The following is an 18,380-nucleotide window of genomic DNA, read 5'->3' as shown; positions in this document are numbered from 1 at the left end:
TTGTGCTCCTTTCCCAATTTTGAACTAGTCATTTATTTATTGTCCAAATAAAGTTCTAAATGTTGCTTCTTGACCCACATACAGGTTTGTCAAGAGACAGGTAAGGTGGTCTGGTATTCCCATCTCTTTAAGAATTTTCCACAGTTTGTTTTATCTATCAAGTCGATTCTTTGTACAGTCAGTGGCTCAAACAGCAAAGAATCCGCCTGCAATGCGGGAGACTTGGGTTCAATCCCTGGGTTGGGAAGATCCCCTGGAGAATGAAATGACAACCCACTCAAGTATTCTTCTCAGGAGAATCCCATGGACAGAAAAGCCTGGCGGGCTACAGTCCATGGAATCGCAAAGATTCAGACATGACTAAGCACAGCACAGAAAATACAGTCAGCAAAAAAAAAAAAAGACTGGGAGCTGACTGTGGCTCAGATCATGAACTCCTTATTGCCAAATTTAGATTTAAATTGAAGGAAGTATGGAAAATCACTAGACCATTCACAAATGACCTAAATCAAATCCCTTACGATTATACAGTGGAATTGGCAAATAGATTCAAAGGATTAGATCTGAAAGACAGAGTGCCTGAAGAACTACGAACAGAGGTTCATGACATTGTACAGGAGGTAGTGATCAAGACCATCCCCCAAAAAGAGAAATGCAAAAAGAAAAAATGGTGTCTGAGGAGGCCTTACACATAGCTGAGAAAAGAAGAGAAGCTAAAGGCAAAAAGAAAAGGTAAGATATACCCATCTGGATGCAGAGTTCCAAGGAATAGCAAGGAGAGATAAGAAAGCCTTCCTCAGTGATCAACGCAAAGAAATAGAGGAAAAAAACAGAATGGGAAAGACTAGAGATCTCTTCAAGAAAATTAGAGATACCAAGGGAACATTTCATGTAAAGATGGGCACAATAGTACAGAAACAGTATGGACCTAACAGAAGCATAAGATATTAAGAAGAGGTGGAAAGAATACACAGAAGAACTATACAAAAAAGATTTTCACAACCCAGATAATCACAATGGTGTGATCAGTCACCTAGAGCCAGACATCCTGGAATGCAAAGTCAAGTGGGCCTTAGGAAACATCACTATGAACAAAGCTAGTGGAGGTGATGGAATTCCAGTTGAGCTATTTCAAGTCCTAAAAGATGATGCTGTGAAAGTGCTGCTGCACTCAATATGCCAGCAAATTTGGAAAACTCAGCAGTGGCCACAGGACTGGAAAAGGTCAGTTTTCATTCCAATCCCTAAGAAAGGCAATGCCAAAGAATGTTCAAACTACTGCACAATTGCACTCATCTCACACACCAGCAGAGTAATGCTCAAAATTCTCCAAGCCTGGCTTCAACAATATGTGGATCAAAAACTTCCAGATGTTCAAGCTGGTTTTAGAAAAGGCAGAGGAACCAGAGATCAAATTGCCAACATCCATTGGAACATCGAAAAAGCAAGAGAGCTCCAGAAAAACATCTACTTCTGCTTTATTGACTATGTCAAAGCCTTTGACTGTGTGGATCACCACAAACCGTGGAAAATTCTTAAAGAGATGGGAATACCAGACCACCTTACCTGCCTCCTGAGAAATCTGTATGCAGGTCAAGAAGCAACAGTTAGAACCGGACATGGAACAGCAGACTGGTTCCCAATTGGGAAAGAAGTAGATCAAGGCTGTATATTGTCACGCTGCTTATTTAACTTTTATGCAGAGTACATCTTGAGAAACGCTGGGTTGGATGAAGCACAAGCTGGGATCAAGATTTTTGGGAGAAATATCAATAAAATCAGATACACAGATGACACCACCTTATGGCAGAAAGTGAAGAAGTAAAAAGCCTCTTGATGAAAGTGAAAGAGGAGAGTGAAACAGTTGGCTTAAAACTCAACATTCAAAAAAACTAAGATCATGACATCTGGTCCCATCACTTCATGGCCAATTGATGGGGAAACAATGGAAGCAGTGACAGACTTTATTTTCTTGAGCTCCAAAATCACTGCAGATGGTGACTGCAGCCATGAAATCAAAAGATGTTTGCTCCTTGGGAAATAAGCTATGACCAACCTAGAAAGCATATTAAAAAGCAGAGACATTACTTTGCCAACAAAGGTCTGTCTAATCAAGGTTATAGTTTTTCCAGTAGTCATGTACGGATGTGAGAGTTGGACTATAAAGAAAGCTGAGTGCCAAAGAATTAATGCTTTTTAAATGTGGAGTTGGAGAAGACTCTTGAGAGTCCCTTGGACTGCAAAGAGATCAAACCAGTCAATCCTGAAGGAAAACAGTCCTGAATATTATTGGAAGGACTGATGTTGAAGCTGAAACTCCAATACTTTGGCCACCTGATGCGAAGAACTGAATCATTGAAAAGACCCCGATGCTGGGAAAGATGGGGGCAGGAGGAGAAGGGGACGACAGAGGAATCGATGCTTGGATGAAATCACTGACTTGATGGACATGAATTTGAGCAAGCTCCAGGAGCTGGTGATGGACAGAGAAGCCTGGCATGCTACAGGCTATGGGGTCGGAAAGTGTCGGACACGACTGGGCAACTAAACTGAGCTGATTCTTTGTTTACCTAGGTTCTGGCTGGATTTGACCCCTTTGGATGTCATGTGGAATACCTCTGACACAGGCTGGGCAAAATCTGCATGGAGTAGTGTTTTTTCTCCGTGGATCCAGGGAGCATGTGTATTTGCACATTATTTGCCGCGGTTTGAGCCAACTTCCATCTTGCAAGTAAGGCAGAGCACAAGAGGTGAATATTTAGAAGTGAATTAGCACTATTACTGACAGGACTAGTGAATAAAGTAACTTGTAGAAATCAGAGTAGATAACGTTATTTAAGGTATTCCACAATGGAAAATCAATAAGCTTGAAAAGATATACAGAGGAAAGGTGTGAGAGTGTTTGTGTGTGTGTGAAAGTCACTCAGCCGTTTCCGACTCTTTGCGAGTCCATGAACTGTATTATACAGTCCATGGAATTCTCCAGGCCAGAATACTGGAGTGGGTAGCCTTTCCCTTCTCCAGGGGACCTTCCTAACCCAGGGATCGAACCCAGGTCCACGGCATTGCAGGTGGATTCTTTACTAACTGAGCCACAAGGGAAGCCCATTAGAGTGTTTACATTAGAATAAATAATGGTCTAAGTTTTACTATGTCTACCATAGGTATTTAAGTACTTATTAAAAATTGTGTAAGACCACTTCTTCTAAATTGCAGACACTTTCCAAGTTTCCCATCACAGTCTTCTGTTCAGCACCAACTGCATACAGAATGCTTGTACAGAATGATAAGGCCAGGTAAGTAAAGTTGGTAAATGGGTACTTATGGGCAGAGAGGAAAGGAAGAGGAAGATACAAAATAAAGGATCTCTCTGCCTAAAAACATATCTCCAGATCAGTAGGTATGGTATTTAGCAATCTTTTCTCTTCCCTGTCCTTCTTGCTTATATTCTGTACATGATAACTACTATATCCAATGTGGGTTCCCTCAAGCAGAGAGAGGAAAGATGGTTCAAGCCACATGTATAGCTCTGAGCCCAGTGTTTATCCTTTGTCTGTTACAAGAGCTGAGAAAATATACATCACCCTTATTCAAAACCCTATCCCAGCAAACAGGAAAGAAAATGAATGTCTTTTACTTTATTACTGATTCCATTTGAAAGTATTACATGGTCACTACTTTTAAACTGATTTAATTTTTAAATAGGAAACAATTCACATGACATAAAATTCAATAGGTATGTAAGAATATATAGTGAAAAGTCTTCCTCCACAACTTGTCTTCAGTTTTAGTTCTCCTTCTCCCTGAGATTTATGCCTGCACAAGCCAATATGCATATGTTCTCTCTCCACTCTTTTAAAATGAGACATGATATGCACGCAGTTCTGCCCCTTCTTTTCTTCACCTACAATACATTCTGAAACTGTGCTGTCCAATTTGGTAACCACTAGGAGAAGGCAATGGCACCCCACTCCAGTACTCCTGCCAGGAAAATCCCATGGACGGAGGGGCCTGGTGGGCTGCAGTCCATGGGGCCGCTAAGAATCGGACATGACTGGGTGACTTCACTTTCACTTTTATGCACTGGAGAAGGAAATGGCAACCCACTCCAGTGTTCTTGCCCGGAGAATCCCAGGGACGGGGCAGCCTGGTGGGCTGCCGTCTATGGGGTCGCACAGAGTTGAACACGACTGAAGTGACTTAGCAGCAGCAGCAGCAGCAGCCACATATAGTTATTTACATTTTAATTAAATTAAAATTCAGCTCCAAACTATAATTAATAATATATTATTACATATTCGAAGTATTACATATTCGAAGTTGCTAAGACAGTAGATCTTAAAACTTCTCATCACAGGAAAAAATAGTCTTGTAACTATGTAGGGTAACAGATGTTAACTAGACTTGTTGTGCAATCATTTCACCATATGTACAAATATCAAATCACGACAATGTAAATCAAAAAGTAATATAACATTATAAGTCAATTATATTTCAATGAAAAAAAATTCAGTGCCTTCGTTACACTAGTCTTGTTTCAAGTGTTCAACAGTCACACAGGACTAGAGGATACAATAGTGGACAGCTCAGTATAGAAATTTCTGTCATAACAAAAAATTCTATTGGATAGTACAACCCAGGAGCATCTTCACTCCTTCTATTTTTTTTAACAACTGTATAGTGTTCTATTGTATAAATGCTCCACAATCAATTTAACCAATTAGGAAGCTTTTTATCACTGATTTAACATAATATTATGTGGTACCTTCCCTAGGGATGGCATGGTTTTTCTTTGCAAAAAGTCACGCCACTCCCAATCCTCCCCCTGCCCTCCACCCCCCACCAATAAAATGGAGAAAAAGAAAAAACAAAACTTGGTGTTTCATGATAAAATTGTTTATTTTGTATCAGAGAGGAAAGTTGGGGGAAAAACTAAAACATTTTGTACTGAAATTTCACTAGAAATAATCCTAATTTCCATTTTTATCCATTTTCCTCCTAAATTTAACTCCTTATCTGTTTTCTGAGAAGCTATAAGTTCAAGAGCTTGAAGCACTGTGTAAGTGCTGGGGAACCAATCAACCCTGAAGTGACTGAACAATGGAGAAACAGGACAGGTCTGGATATCTACGAAGGATATGGACAGACTGAAACGGTATACAGACTTCACTGAAAAGACACGGCTGAACTCAGTTCAGCCAGATAAATAAAAACCAAAGTGCTACCATGCGTAAAATAGCTAGTGGGAAGCTGCTGCTATATAACACGGGGAGTTCAGCCTGGTGCTCTGGGATGACCTAGAGGGGTGGAATGGGGGTGTGTGTTGAGAGAGGTTCAAGAGGGAGGGGATATATATATATATATAAAATTATGACTGATTTGCATTGTTGTATGGAAGAAACCAACACAACACTATAAGGAAATTATCCTTCAATTAAAAAAAAAAACAAATTGTTTATTGTAGCTTTGTGATTGAGGGATAGGGAGGGAATGGAGTGATTAGAAGAAACAGTTTCTTTAAAAAAAAATGAGGGAAGATGGTTACAAAAGAGCTCTGTAAGAGATGCAATTGTTTACATAGTCATTCACTGAGGAAAGCCACTATAAAATTGACTAGGACCAGGGCATTAAAAAATTTATGTATAATATCATATATGAAACGAATAGCCAGTCCAGGTTCGATGCATGATACTGGATGCTTGGGGCTGGTGCACTGTGACGACCCAGAGGGAGGGAACGGGGAGGGAGGAGGGAGGGGGGTTCAGGATGGGGAACATGTGTACACCTGTGGCGGATTCATGTTGATATATGGCAAAACCAATACAATATTGTAAAGTAATTAACCTCCAGTTAAAATAAATAAATTTATTAAAAAAATACTAGAGGTATACAAAGATTTCTCTTTGTATAATAAGGAAATATCTTAGGGCTTTGCTGAAAAAATAGAAAATGCTGAGCTCCTTGTTACTTGAAATATTAAGTTTGCTGGAAAACTCCTTCACAGAACACTCTAAAAAGGTTTATCTAAAGAACTCATAGAAATAAGAAATTCTAGAGGAAATGAAATAACAAAAATTGTTATGTAGGAAAGGGAGGGATAAGATAGGGCAGATAAGTGAAAGACTGAAATAAATTTTGAAATAAAATTTGAAAAGACTGAAATAAATAATATATTGTCTTTATATACTGCTTCAATTTATGAACCATGAGAAAGTAGTACCTGGTCAAAAATTAAAATACAAAAAATAAAATAAAAACAAAAATCGATGAATTTATTAAATAGAAATAGCATAACAAGTACCATGTGAATATGAGTATAAATGTTTTCATAAATATGGATGTTTTAGTAGTTACAAATTTACTTAATATTTTAACTATATTAGTGTCTGTCTATAATTCTTGAGAGCAGGAAATGTTTTAATGTGAGCCTGGTTCATAGTAAGCTCTAAATAAATATTTATTGAATGAATGCATGGTGGATAAATGAATAGATATAAGTTATTTGTAATGCTACTTTACTCTTTTTTATTCTTAACTAGGTACTAATCTGTGGAAATTTTAAGGGAATGAAAATTAAGCCTGGCTCAATGGGAAAACCTTCTCCTGCTTTTGATGTTAAGGTTTGTACATCCCTTTCCAGGAAAATATTTAACAACCCGATCTGTTTACCCCTACCCCACTTCTACTCCCTTACACTATTAGTTTTGATGATGATTATGCTACTTCCATGATATCTTAACCTCCATATAAAGATGGAAACGGTTTAGAAACATTAGCTTGTCTCTTTTTTTCTCCAAAGCAGTTATTTGTGCCAAATAGTTTTATGCATTTTATAAATATTTATTTTCAGAAGGAACCTATGAGAGACATAGCAGTATCAGAACCATTTTACAGATGAGGTTGAGAGAGGTTAAAGGACTCACCCAAGGTTACATAGTTAGTAGCTGCTAGTTCTAGAATTCAATCCTAAGCAATCTGGTATGAACATGCATACTCTTGACTGAAACACTATGTTGCCCCTTCTGGTTAGGGAGCTCCAGATCTTCTAAAAGGGTTGACTAGGACAAAACAGGATACAATTCAACAGTGGTTATAGGTTCTCCCTCTTCCTGCAGCATGCCTGGCTAGTTCCTGGCAGTCAAGAAACTATTTTCATCACTTGATCCTGAGGGGGCATCCTATTACCCCATTAGTGCACTTTGCTCAGGGTTAGAACTGTTCTCAGATCAATCCAGTCAAAGTTAAGTGTAGACAAGGAACTTATATTAACACATAAAACAATACCAACAAAAACACAAAATGGATGAGTTTACAGAGAATTCAGTATCAAAATTAACTGAGGGTTAGTTGTAAATTAGACCAATGCTTCCCAAGCTTATCTGATCATAAAGAATCACATAGGCACATGTGAGAAATACAAATTCTCAGGCTTCTTCTTCTCTACAGAGTCTGATTCAATAAATTTAGGGTAGGATCCTGAAATCCTAAGGTGTTTTAAACAAGTACCTCAAGTAATTCTAAGTCTGCTATGAAAACTTGTCTAAAGGTAGGATTGCCTGATGGCTTTTATTTTGGCTCTCCTGTTCATTACTGAGTATCTCTGGGTAAGCTGTTAAAGTCTGTTTCCTGATACATAAGACAGGGACCAAGGTGAACAACTTGTTCCAGTTTGACTGGAACTTACTTAGCTTTCAGTTCAAATCAATTGCTGTCGTGTCTGACTTTTTGCGACCCTATTGACTGTGGCACACCAGGCTTCCCTGTCCATCATCAACTCCCAGGGCTTGCTCAAAATCATGTTCATTGAAGTCGGTGACGACATTCACATCTCCTTCTGCCTTCAGTCTTTCCCAGCATCAGGGTCTTTCCAATGAGTCAGTTCTTTGAATCAGGTGTCCAAAGTATTGTGGTTTCAGCTTCAGCATCAGTCCTTCAAATGAATATTCAGGACTGTTTTCCTTCAGGATTGACTGGTTTGATCTCCTTGTAGTCCAAGGGACTCTCAAGAGTTTTCTCCAACACTACAGCTCAAAAGCATCAATTCTTCAATGCTCAGCTTTCTTTATAGTCCAACTCTCATGACCATTCATGACTACTGGAAAAACCATAGCTTTGACTGGACAGACCTTTGTCAGCAAAGTAATATCTCTGCTTTTTAATATGCTGTCTAGGTTGCTCATAGCTTTTCCTCCAAGGACCAAGCATCTTTTGATTTCAAGGCTGCAGTTACCATCTGCAGTGATTTTGGAGCCCAAGAAAATAAAGTCTGTCCTGTTTCCATTGTTTCCCCATCTATTTGCCATGAAGAGATGGGACCAGAGGCCATGATATTAATTTTTTGAATGGTGAGTTTTAAGTGAGCTTTTTCACTCTCCTCTTTCACTTTCATCAAGAGGCTGTTTGGTTCCTCTTCATTTTCTGCCATAAGGGTGGTATCCTCTGTGTATCTGAGCTTTACTGATATTTCTTCCAGCAATCTTGATTCCAGCTTGTGCTTCATCCGGCCTAGCATTTCACATGATGTACTCTGCATATAAGTTAAATAAGCAGGGTGACAATATACAGCCTTGAGGTACTTCTTTCCCAATTTGGAACCAGTCTGTTGTTCCATGTCCGGTTCTAACTGTTACTTTTTGACCTGCATGCAGGTTTCTCAGGAGGCAGGTAAGGTGGTCTGGTATTCTGATCTCTTGAAGAATTTTCCACAGTTTGTTGTGATCTACACAGTCAAAGGCTTTGGTGTAATCAATAAAGCAGAAGTGGATTTTTTTTTGGGAAATCCCTTGCTTTTTCTATGATCCATCGGATATTGGCAATTCGATCTATGCTTCCTCTGCCTTTTCTAAATCCAGCTTGAACATGTGGAAGTTCACAGTTCATGTACTGTTGAAGCCTGGCTTGGAGAATTTTGAGCATTAGTTTGCTAGTGTGTGAGATGAGTACAATTTTGTGGTAGTTTGGACATTCTTTGGCATTGCCCTTCTTTGGGATTGGAATGAAAACTGACCTTTTCCAGTCCTGTGGCCACTGCTGAGTTTTCCAAATTTGCTGGCATAAGGAGTGAAGCACTTTCACAGCATCATCTTTTAGGATTTAAAATAGCTCAACTGGAATTCCATCACCTCCACTAGCTTTGTTTGTGGTGATGTTTCCTAAGGCCCACTTGACTTCACATTCCAGGATGTCTGGCTCTAGCTGAGTGATCACTCCATTGTGGTTATCTGGGTCACGAAGATCTTTTTTGTATAGTTCTTCTGTGTATTCTTACCACCTCTTCTTAATATCTTCTGCTTCTGTTAGGTCCATACCATTTCTTTCCTTTATTGTGGCCATCTTTGCATGAAATATTCCCTTGGTATCTCTAATTTTCTTGAAGAGATCTCTAGTCTTTCCCATTCTATTGTTTTCCTCTATTTCTTTGCATTGGTCACTGAGGAAGGCTTTCTTATCTCTCCTTACTATTCTTCAGAACTCTGCATTCAAATAGGTATATCTTTCCTTTTTCTCCTCCTTTTCTCAGCTATTTTATGGCCTCAGACAGCCATTTTGCCTTTTTACATTTCTTTTTCTTGGGGATGGTCTTGATCACTACCTCCTGTACAATGTCAAGAACCTCTGTCCATAGTTCTTCAGGCACTCTATCAAATCTAATCCCTTGAATCTATTTGCCAATTCCACTGTATAATTGTAAGTGGTTTGATTTAGGTAATATGTGAATGGTCTGGTGGTTTTCCCTACTTCCTTCAATTTAAGTCTGAATTTTGCAGTAAGTTCATGATCTGAGCCAGAGTCAGCTCCTGGTCTTGTTTTTGCTGACTGTATAGAGCTTCTCCATCTTTAGCTGCAAAGAATATAATCAATCTGATTTCGGTGATATCCATTTGTAGAGTCTTCTCTTTTGTTGTTGAAAGAGGGTGTTTTCTATGACCAGTGCTTCCCTGATAGCTCAGTTGGTAAAGAATCCACCTGCAATGAAGAAGATCCTGGTTCCATTCCTGGGTCGGCTACATCCAGTATTCTTGGGCTTCCCTGGTTGCTCAGCTTATAATGAATCTGCCTGCAGTGTGGAAGACCTGGGTTCGATCTCTGGTTTGGGAAGGTCCCCTGGAGAAAGGAAAGGCTACCAACTCCAGTATCCTGGCTTGGAGAATTCCAAGGACTATACAGTCCATGGGCCACAAGACTCAGACACGACTGAGCAACTTTCACTATTTAGCTTTAGGCCTGAAAGTATTGATAGTATGTCCTGAGGATACACCCCTGCCTTCAGTTCAGTTCAGTTCAGTCACTCAATCGTGTCCGACTCTTTGAGACACCATGAAGTGCAGCATGCCAGGCCTCCCTGTCCATCACCAACTGCCAGAGTTCACTCAAACTCATGTCCATTGAGTTGGTGATGCCATCCAGCCATCTCATTCTCTGTCGTCCCCTTCTCCTTCTGCCCCCAATCCCTCCCAGCATCAGAGTCTTTTCCAATGAGTCAACTCTTCGCATGAGGTGGCCAAAGACTGGAGTTTCAGCTTTAGCATCATTCTTTCCAAAGAACACCCAGGGCTGATCTCCTTTAGAATGGATTGGTTGGATCTCCTTGCAGTCCAAGAGACTCTCAAGAGTCTTCTCCAACACCACAGTTCAAAAGCATCAATTCTTTGGCGCTCAGCTTTCTTCACAGTCCAACTCTCACATCCATACATGACCACTGGAAAAACCATAGCCTTGACTAGATGGACCTTTGTTGGCAAAGTAACGTCGCTGCTTTTCAATATGCTACCTAGGTTGGTCATAGCTTTCCTTCCAAGGAGTAAGCATTTTTTAAATTTCATGGCTGCAGTCACCATCTGCAGTGATTTTAGTCATGGGCAAATCAAGATGGTTAGTAACTCTAATAATAAAAGGACAGATTTTATAGGGTTCTAGTGAGGATTAATGCAATAATATTTCTAAAGAGCATAGAAAAGTGGTTGGCACATAAAGATCCACAAGATAGGTATTATTAGAAATATAGACCAGTGGAACAAGATATAAAGCCCAGAGATAAATGCACACACCTATGGGTACCTTATCCACAATGGAGGCAAGAATATACAATGGAGAAAAGACAGCCTCTTCAATAAGCAGTGCTGGGAAAACTGGATAACTATGTGTAAAATAATGAAATTAGAACACTTCCTTAACACCATACACAAAAATAAACTCAAAATGGACTAAAGACCTACATGTAGGGCCAAAAACTATAAAAGTCATAGGGGAAAACATAGGCATAACACTCTGACATAAATTGCAGCATCTATTTGACCTATCTCTTAGAGTAATGGAAAGAACAAAAATAAACACATGGGATCTAATTAAACTTAAAAACTTGTGCACAGCAAAGGAAACTATAAACAAGATGGAAAGACAACCCTCAGAATGAGAGAAAATAATTGCAAATGAAACAACTGACAAAGGATTAATCTCCAAAATATATAAGCAGCTCATGCATTTCAATATCAGAAAAACAAATAAACTAATACAAAAATGGGCAGAAGATCTAAACAGACCTTTCTCCAAAGACACATGGCCAACAAACACATGAAAAGATGCTCAAAACTGCTCATTATTTGAGAAATGGAAATCAAAAACACCATGAGGTATCACCTCACAATGATCAGAATGGCCAGCATTGAAAAATCTACAAACAATAAATGCTGGAGAGGATGTGGAGAAAAGGGAATCCTCTTGCACTGTTGGTAGGACCAACAGTTGTTGATGCAACCACTGTGGAGAACCTTATAGAGATTCCTTTAAAAACTAGGAATAACACTACTACATGACCCAGTAACCCCATTACTAGGCATGTACCCTGAGAAAATCATAATTGAAAAAGACACATGTACCCCAAAGTTCATAGCAGCACCATTTACAATAGCTAGAACATGGAAGCAACGTAGATGCCCATCAACAGATGATATACAATGGAATATTACTCAGCCATAAAAAGGAATGAATCTGAGTCAGTGGTAGTCAGGTAGATGAAACTAGAGCCTGTTACACAGAGTGAAGTTAAGTCAGAAAGAGAAAAACAACTACTGTTTATTAACACATATATACTGAATTTTGAAAAAAATGGTATCGATGAACCTATTTGCAGGGCAGGAATAGGGATGTAGAAGTAAAGAACAGACTTGTGGACACAATGGGGAAGGAAAAGGTAGGACAAATTGAGAGAGTAGCATTGACATATATACACTACCAGGTATAAAACAGATAGGTAGTGGGAAGCTGCTATTAATATACAACAGAGAAAGCACAGCCTGGCACTCCATGATGACATAGAGGGGTGGGAGGGAGGCTCTAGAGGGAGGGATAGTAATAGTAATGACTTATTTGGGTTGTTGTATGGCAGAAACCAATGCAACATTGTAAAGCAATTATCCTCCAATTAAAAATAAAATAATAATAAAAAACAAAAGATAGGTGCTATTATTATTATTATTCACCTCTCCCCCGAATTTGTTTCCTTTGAAAAGCTTTTCTAAGAAGAGATGGTAGAACAGCAGTAGTTACATTCAGTAGAAAGACTTAATAGTTCATTGGTTAATATTAATAGGCTGCCTTAAGTTAGAGAAAGAAATATTGATGATTAAGCATTATCTGCAATACAAGTAATCAAGCTGGCATTTCACACAGATGTTTTCTCTTCATGACAACCCCCAACATACATGGCTATCAGGGTCTCACAGACATAGCTGTATTCATAGCCATCCCAACTGCAATGTACCACCAGTTCCCCACTCATTCAAGCCCAGTGATTTATTAGAGTAACTATCTTTAATGAAAACTTGTGTGGACGAGAGGAACAGTGCACCAGCATCTCTACCGTCATTTATTTATCCAAATCTTTTCCATTGTGGTAAAAAACATGTAACTTAAAATTTATTAGTTTGACCATTTTTAAGTGCATCATTCAATGGTATTAAATAATACCATATTAAATAATGTTGTGCAGCTGTTACCACTATCCATCTCCATAACTCTTTTCATCTTGGAAAACTAAAACTCTATATATACTGAACAATAACTCAATTCCTCTTCCCACTTGACCCTCACAATCACCATTCTACTTTCTGTCTCTATGATTTTAACTACTTTAGGTACTATATATAAGTGGAATCATACAGTAGTCATTTTTTGTAATCAGCTTATTACATTTAACATAATGTCCTCAAAGTTCATCCATGTTGTAGCTGCTGCTGTTGCTGCTAAGTCACTTCAGTCGTGTCCCACTCTGTGCAGCCCCATAGAGGGCAGCACGCTAGGCTCCCCCGTCCCTGGGATTCTCCAGGCAAGAACCCTGGAGTGGGTTGCCATTTCTTTCTCCAATGCGTGAAAGTGAAAAGTGAAAGTGAAGTCGCTCAGCCGTGTCCAACTCTTCGCGACCCCATGGACTGCAGCCCACCAGGCTCCTCTGTCCATGGGATTTTCCAGGCAAGAGTACATATTGTAGCATGTGTCGGGATTTCTTTCCTTTGAAGGCTGAATAATATTCCATTGCATATGTGTACCACATTATGCTTGTTCATTCATTTATTGATGAGTGCTTGGGTTGCTTCCACATTTTAACCATTGTGAATAATGATAAACACGGTAAACCAGTAAATCTTTGAAACCGTTTTTAATTCTTTTGAGTATATACTCAGAAGTAAAGTTGCTGGATTATATGGTAATTTTATTTTTACAATTTTTTATTGGAGTATAGCTGATTTACAATGTTGTGTTAACACACAACCAAGGTATACAACAGGTATACAACAAAGTAAATCACTTATACACATGGTAATTTTAATTTCTTGAGAAATTGCCATACTGTTTTCCACAGTGGCTATACCATTTTGCATTCCCACCAATAGTGCACAAACATCTTTACCAACATTTGTTGTTTTGTTTTTTTGATAGTAGCCATCTTAGTAGGTGTGAGATTGTAGTTTTGATATGCATTTGTCTCATGTGGCCACCTTCATTTTTAACTCTTTCCCATGGGCTTTTGTTATTGTGCCCCTCCTTACCTACCTAGGAGCATCTTTAGTGATATTCTAAAATCTGAGCATGTACTCTAACTAGCTGGATGCCAGACTTTTGCAGCTTCAAAGATCAAATCTCATAATTATCATATTTAAACATTCTAAGACCCCTTGAACAGGGAGGTATGTGATTCTCCCCAGAGATAGAATATTTTATCTATGTTTCTATCTACTCAATAGTAGTCTGTGTAAAGTAATCAGAACTCTTAACATTTCTCTATTCTATCAATAATACCTTGATATCTGTGGCCAAATATTAGATGACTCGGTGGGAATTTACACTTTTTTATTTGCAAGAATTTAAAAATAAGTTCTTCCATTTAGAATCTTTTGCCTTTTCAGTTTCTTATTGGGGACTTATATAAGCCCTTTTTGTTCTGGAAAGGGCCAGATAAAGATATCCTTTGCTAACAAGCTACATCTCAGATTAAGGGTGTATATAAAAGCAGTGTGGAGTTTTCATATTTAGAAACAGCTAAAAGAGCAGAATAGGTAAGCAAGCAATCTGAGAAATGCTTAGTTATATTTTAAGAAAATGAATTTAACTCCCTGGAAAGATCACACAGAGAAGTATAATGATGAAAAGCACAGGTTCTACAGTATGATTGCTGAGATTTGAATTTCACCTCAATCATGCACTGTGGCGTTACTTAAACTCTCTGTGCCTTTGTTTTTTTTAATATGTAAAATGAGCATAATAATACTCCTAACCAGATAAAGTTGTTGTAAGGACTAAAGAAGACAGCACACATGAAATAGAGCATTAACATTTATTATTTAGGATGTGGTAAGTGCTTAATAGATGCCAGTTATTATTAGGTACTTCAGAGAACATGAGAGGATAAGAGAGCAAGGCTTCAGCTTACCCACCGTCTCAGCCACAAAACAGTTCCCTTTTCCTAATAAACACATTTGGCTTCTGAGGTAAGATTTTGTTTGTTTCACAAAGTTGGAAAACCAGTAATTAAATACTTATGAAAGAAAAAGACAATAAGATATATCACAAATGATAAAAGCAGGTTGCAAAACACTATAATATAAAGTGATCATATTTTTTCTGTCTATATCATCTCAAAGGATATTACTAGAATGTGATTATTGCTGGATGATAGAATTAAAGAAAAATTTTATTCTTTCACATTTTGCTAAACTGCATTTTACAATGTAATTTACAATAAGAATTTAAATTATATTTCTCTTAGGAATTTTGCTTAATTTTTTAAACTTAAAATTTTTCTGAAGTCTGCATTCTTAAATGGCAAAAAAAACCCACAAAAACATCAAAAACTGCAGTACAAAGGTTTCAGATGTGGTATTAAATAAAAATTTCCTTAAATAAATTACTCTGTTTCATCCTAGATTTTAGACGTAAATGGCAACGTTCTACCACCTGGAAAAGAAGGCGATATTGGCATTCGAGTTCGACCTAACCGACCACTTGGCCTTTTTACCCATTATATAGTAAGAGATTTATTACTAAATAGTGTCTCATTTCCTATTTATTTCTATTCCTATTCTATTTCCTATTTATTTCTCAGAAGTGCCTGGTAACCATCCCTATTTGCCACAAAATACAACTAGGATAGGTATTTGGCCTTTTCTTGAGAGATTCGTTGTCCTAACAGTAATCCCTAGGACAGAGAACTGAAGAAACACCCAAATGCTGGTCCCCCCAGGCTAGAAGATCACTGCTCCAAGCCCATGATAGTAAAAGGAAGGGGACCCTAGAAAGAAGACTGCCCTCTTAACATCATTAATCCACTCCACTGTAAATCAGAACCCAATAATTTTCCTGAAATCTGATTAGTGGTCTCCCTTCATGGAAAGAGTGAGAGAAACAAAGAATGGGGCAGTGAACTTAAGTAAATATCTTTTATTAGAGGCCTCCCAAGCTCCTCACCGTTTGCAAACATACTTTCATCTCTAATTACAGTATACAAATTAGAGAAAAGTTTACACCAATATAATCAAAGGCTCAGGTTCTGTCAGTGAATTTTACATAATGTAACAATACTTCTTCCTTTTGCTTCCTGCCAAATTTACAGAATCAATTTTCTATTTTTGTGTAAGCCAAACCAAATACATAACAAACACACAATAAAACCCCGTTCTTTGATTCATTAGGTATTGGTACTTAAACCCCGTTCTTTGATTCATTAGGTATTGGTACTTTAACTCTGTGTATTGACTTCTCTTTTTTCCTATGAGTGTTGAGATATTAACCAATTAGCAAAAGACTTATTTAGCCTACTCCTCTGAGTTCCTGCAATATTTATTTTGTGACCAATCTAAAAAAATTCCCAGCATGCCTAGTCTTTGTAGTTATAGTTTACCTTTCTGATTTTGGGCTGGCTCAATGCTAGACTTCCATCTCTATTTCTCATGTTAGCTCCTCTTCATTCTAAGAATTCTCAAAAACACTAAACTTTTTTTTTTCTCCTTAAATATTTAAAAATCCAACTGGATCAAAGAATAACATTCAAAATAAAATTATTATTTGTTTTACAGGATAATCCAACAAAAACAGCTTCAACTCTACGAGGCAATTTCTATATCACTGGGGACAGAGGCTATATGGATGAGGACGGATATTTCTGGTTTGTTTCAAGAGCAGATGATATCATATTATCTTCCGGGTAATTTTCATTTGTTGATATGTCTGTGTTGACTGCTTGTTAGTAGTCTGGAGTGAACTTTTTGCTCACCTTTATAAATTCCTGCCTTATGTTTTATTTCCCAGTTACCGAATTGGTCCGTTTGAGGTAGAAAGTGCCCTTATTGAACATCCTGCAGTTGCAGAGTCAGCTGTTGTCAGCAGTCCAGATCCCATCAGAGGAGAGGTAACTGAGAGAGGTCTCTCCCTTAGTTTGTTGGCAGTCTAACACATACTTTTAAACAGTAGTTCATTGAAACAGAATTACCTAAATGATTCATTCACTAATTATGTAATTTAGAGACTCATTATTAAATATGCTAGTCAGATAGAAATATGCTAATTAGAATGAACTGCTACAGAATGAGACTGAAAATATACACTCTATAAAGAATTTGAATCCTCTCCATGGAGTACTGGAGCAAAGACAGTGTGAATGCCGACAACCCGGGTTCACACCAGAAGCGACCCCATGGGCTGTAGCCTACCAGGCTCCTCCGTCCATGGGATTTTCCAGGCAAGAATACTGCAGTGGGTTTGCTATTTCCTTCTCCAGGAGATCTTCCCCACCCAGGGATCGAACCCGGGTCTCCCGCATTGTAGACAGACGCTTTACCGTCTGAGCCACCAGGGAAGTCAGAAGCTAATTAGATACGTTCAAGTTGTTACCCAGATCTGGAAACTAACATGGCCCCTAGTGTAGCTGAGGATAGGCTGGCATCAGATATCAGGACTAGGAACAAGGTCAGAAATAGGAACTAAGTAACCAGAAGCAAGCTGGGTTGGTCAGTAAGTAGAGGCTTCAGGAAATAATAAATAAGGCAGAAGTCCTGAAAGCTCACTTCTGTTGGGGTTGATCACATGGTAGTCTGGGTTTAAAGATTCCATGCCACTCTTCAGGTACTTTTTGCCAGGCATGGTCAATAATATTCCACATTCCAGTAATGCAAGTAGGGAAAAGATTCAGGGATTATTGAAGTTTGTCCCTTTGCTCTGAATGCCATCAGTAGGTGGAATGAGTCTCTCCCCTAACATCAGTCATCATTTCCTCCTCTGTAAAAGGATTCTGTGAGGGGAATTACACTCCATATTTTGTAATAAATCTATAAGGGAAAAGAATCTGAAAAAAACTATATCTTATCTATATCTGAATCACTTTGCTGTACACCTAAAACTAACAAAACAGTTAATCAACTATACTTCAACAAAAAAATTACAAAAAGAGAGAAGGATATAAAGTTGTAATGTACAGCAGGGTTCCAATTTTAAATATAAATGTCTTAGGAAAAATAGGAATAATTCACACCACTTTGCTGGTTTTCTCCGGAGAATAAAATTAAAAATGATCTTTAATTTATTTTTAAAAAAGTTTGTGAGGATTAAATAAGTTAATATAGGTATAGGGCTTATAACAATACTCAGAACATATTAACTCATTAAAAATATTAGGTATTAGTTGTAGTACTAGAAGTATAAGATTTTTTTAACCTAAAATCTGTAAGTGGGCTTCAGAGTTTCCCTGAAATTCTGTGCAAAAGAAATTACTACAACTGATATCTTATATTTTTAATGACTTAGTATGTATGTTCCAGGTATTGTTATAAGCCCTATATCTATGTTAATTTACTTAATCCTCATAAACTCCTTTCACAGAGAAGGAAACTGAG

At 38.1% G+C, this 18,380-nt stretch overlaps 1 protein-coding gene across 1 annotated transcript in view; it reads left to right on the top strand.

Annotated features, from left to right (window-relative positions):
* The window catches only part of ACSM3 (acyl-CoA synthetase medium chain family member 3), a 56,540-nt gene that overhangs the window by 36,340 nt on the left and 1,820 nt on the right, over positions 1–18,380 (top strand). Inside the window, exons 6-12 of the mRNA XM_086375409.1 lie at positions 2,575–2,731; positions 3,217–3,296; positions 5,032–5,155; positions 6,540–6,620; positions 15,420–15,521; positions 16,569–16,696; positions 16,801–16,900. Of these exons, the coding sequence (XP_086231535.1) occupies positions 2,575–2,731; positions 3,217–3,296; positions 5,032–5,155; positions 6,540–6,620; positions 15,420–15,521; positions 16,569–16,696; positions 16,801–16,900 (772 nt within the window). The remainder of the gene's footprint in view (positions 1–2,574; positions 2,732–3,216; positions 3,297–5,031; positions 5,156–6,539; positions 6,621–15,419; positions 15,522–16,568; positions 16,697–16,800; positions 16,901–18,380) is intronic.

This window comes from Bos grunniens, chromosome 25, assembly GCF_055505025.1.
Source record: "Bos grunniens cultivar Pamir isolate PY7600 chromosome 25, Bosgru_T2T1.0, whole genome shotgun sequence".
Lineage (NCBI taxonomy): Eukaryota > Metazoa > Chordata > Mammalia > Artiodactyla > Bovidae > Bos > Bos grunniens.
This window is presented reverse-complemented; position numbering and strand designations above follow the sequence as displayed.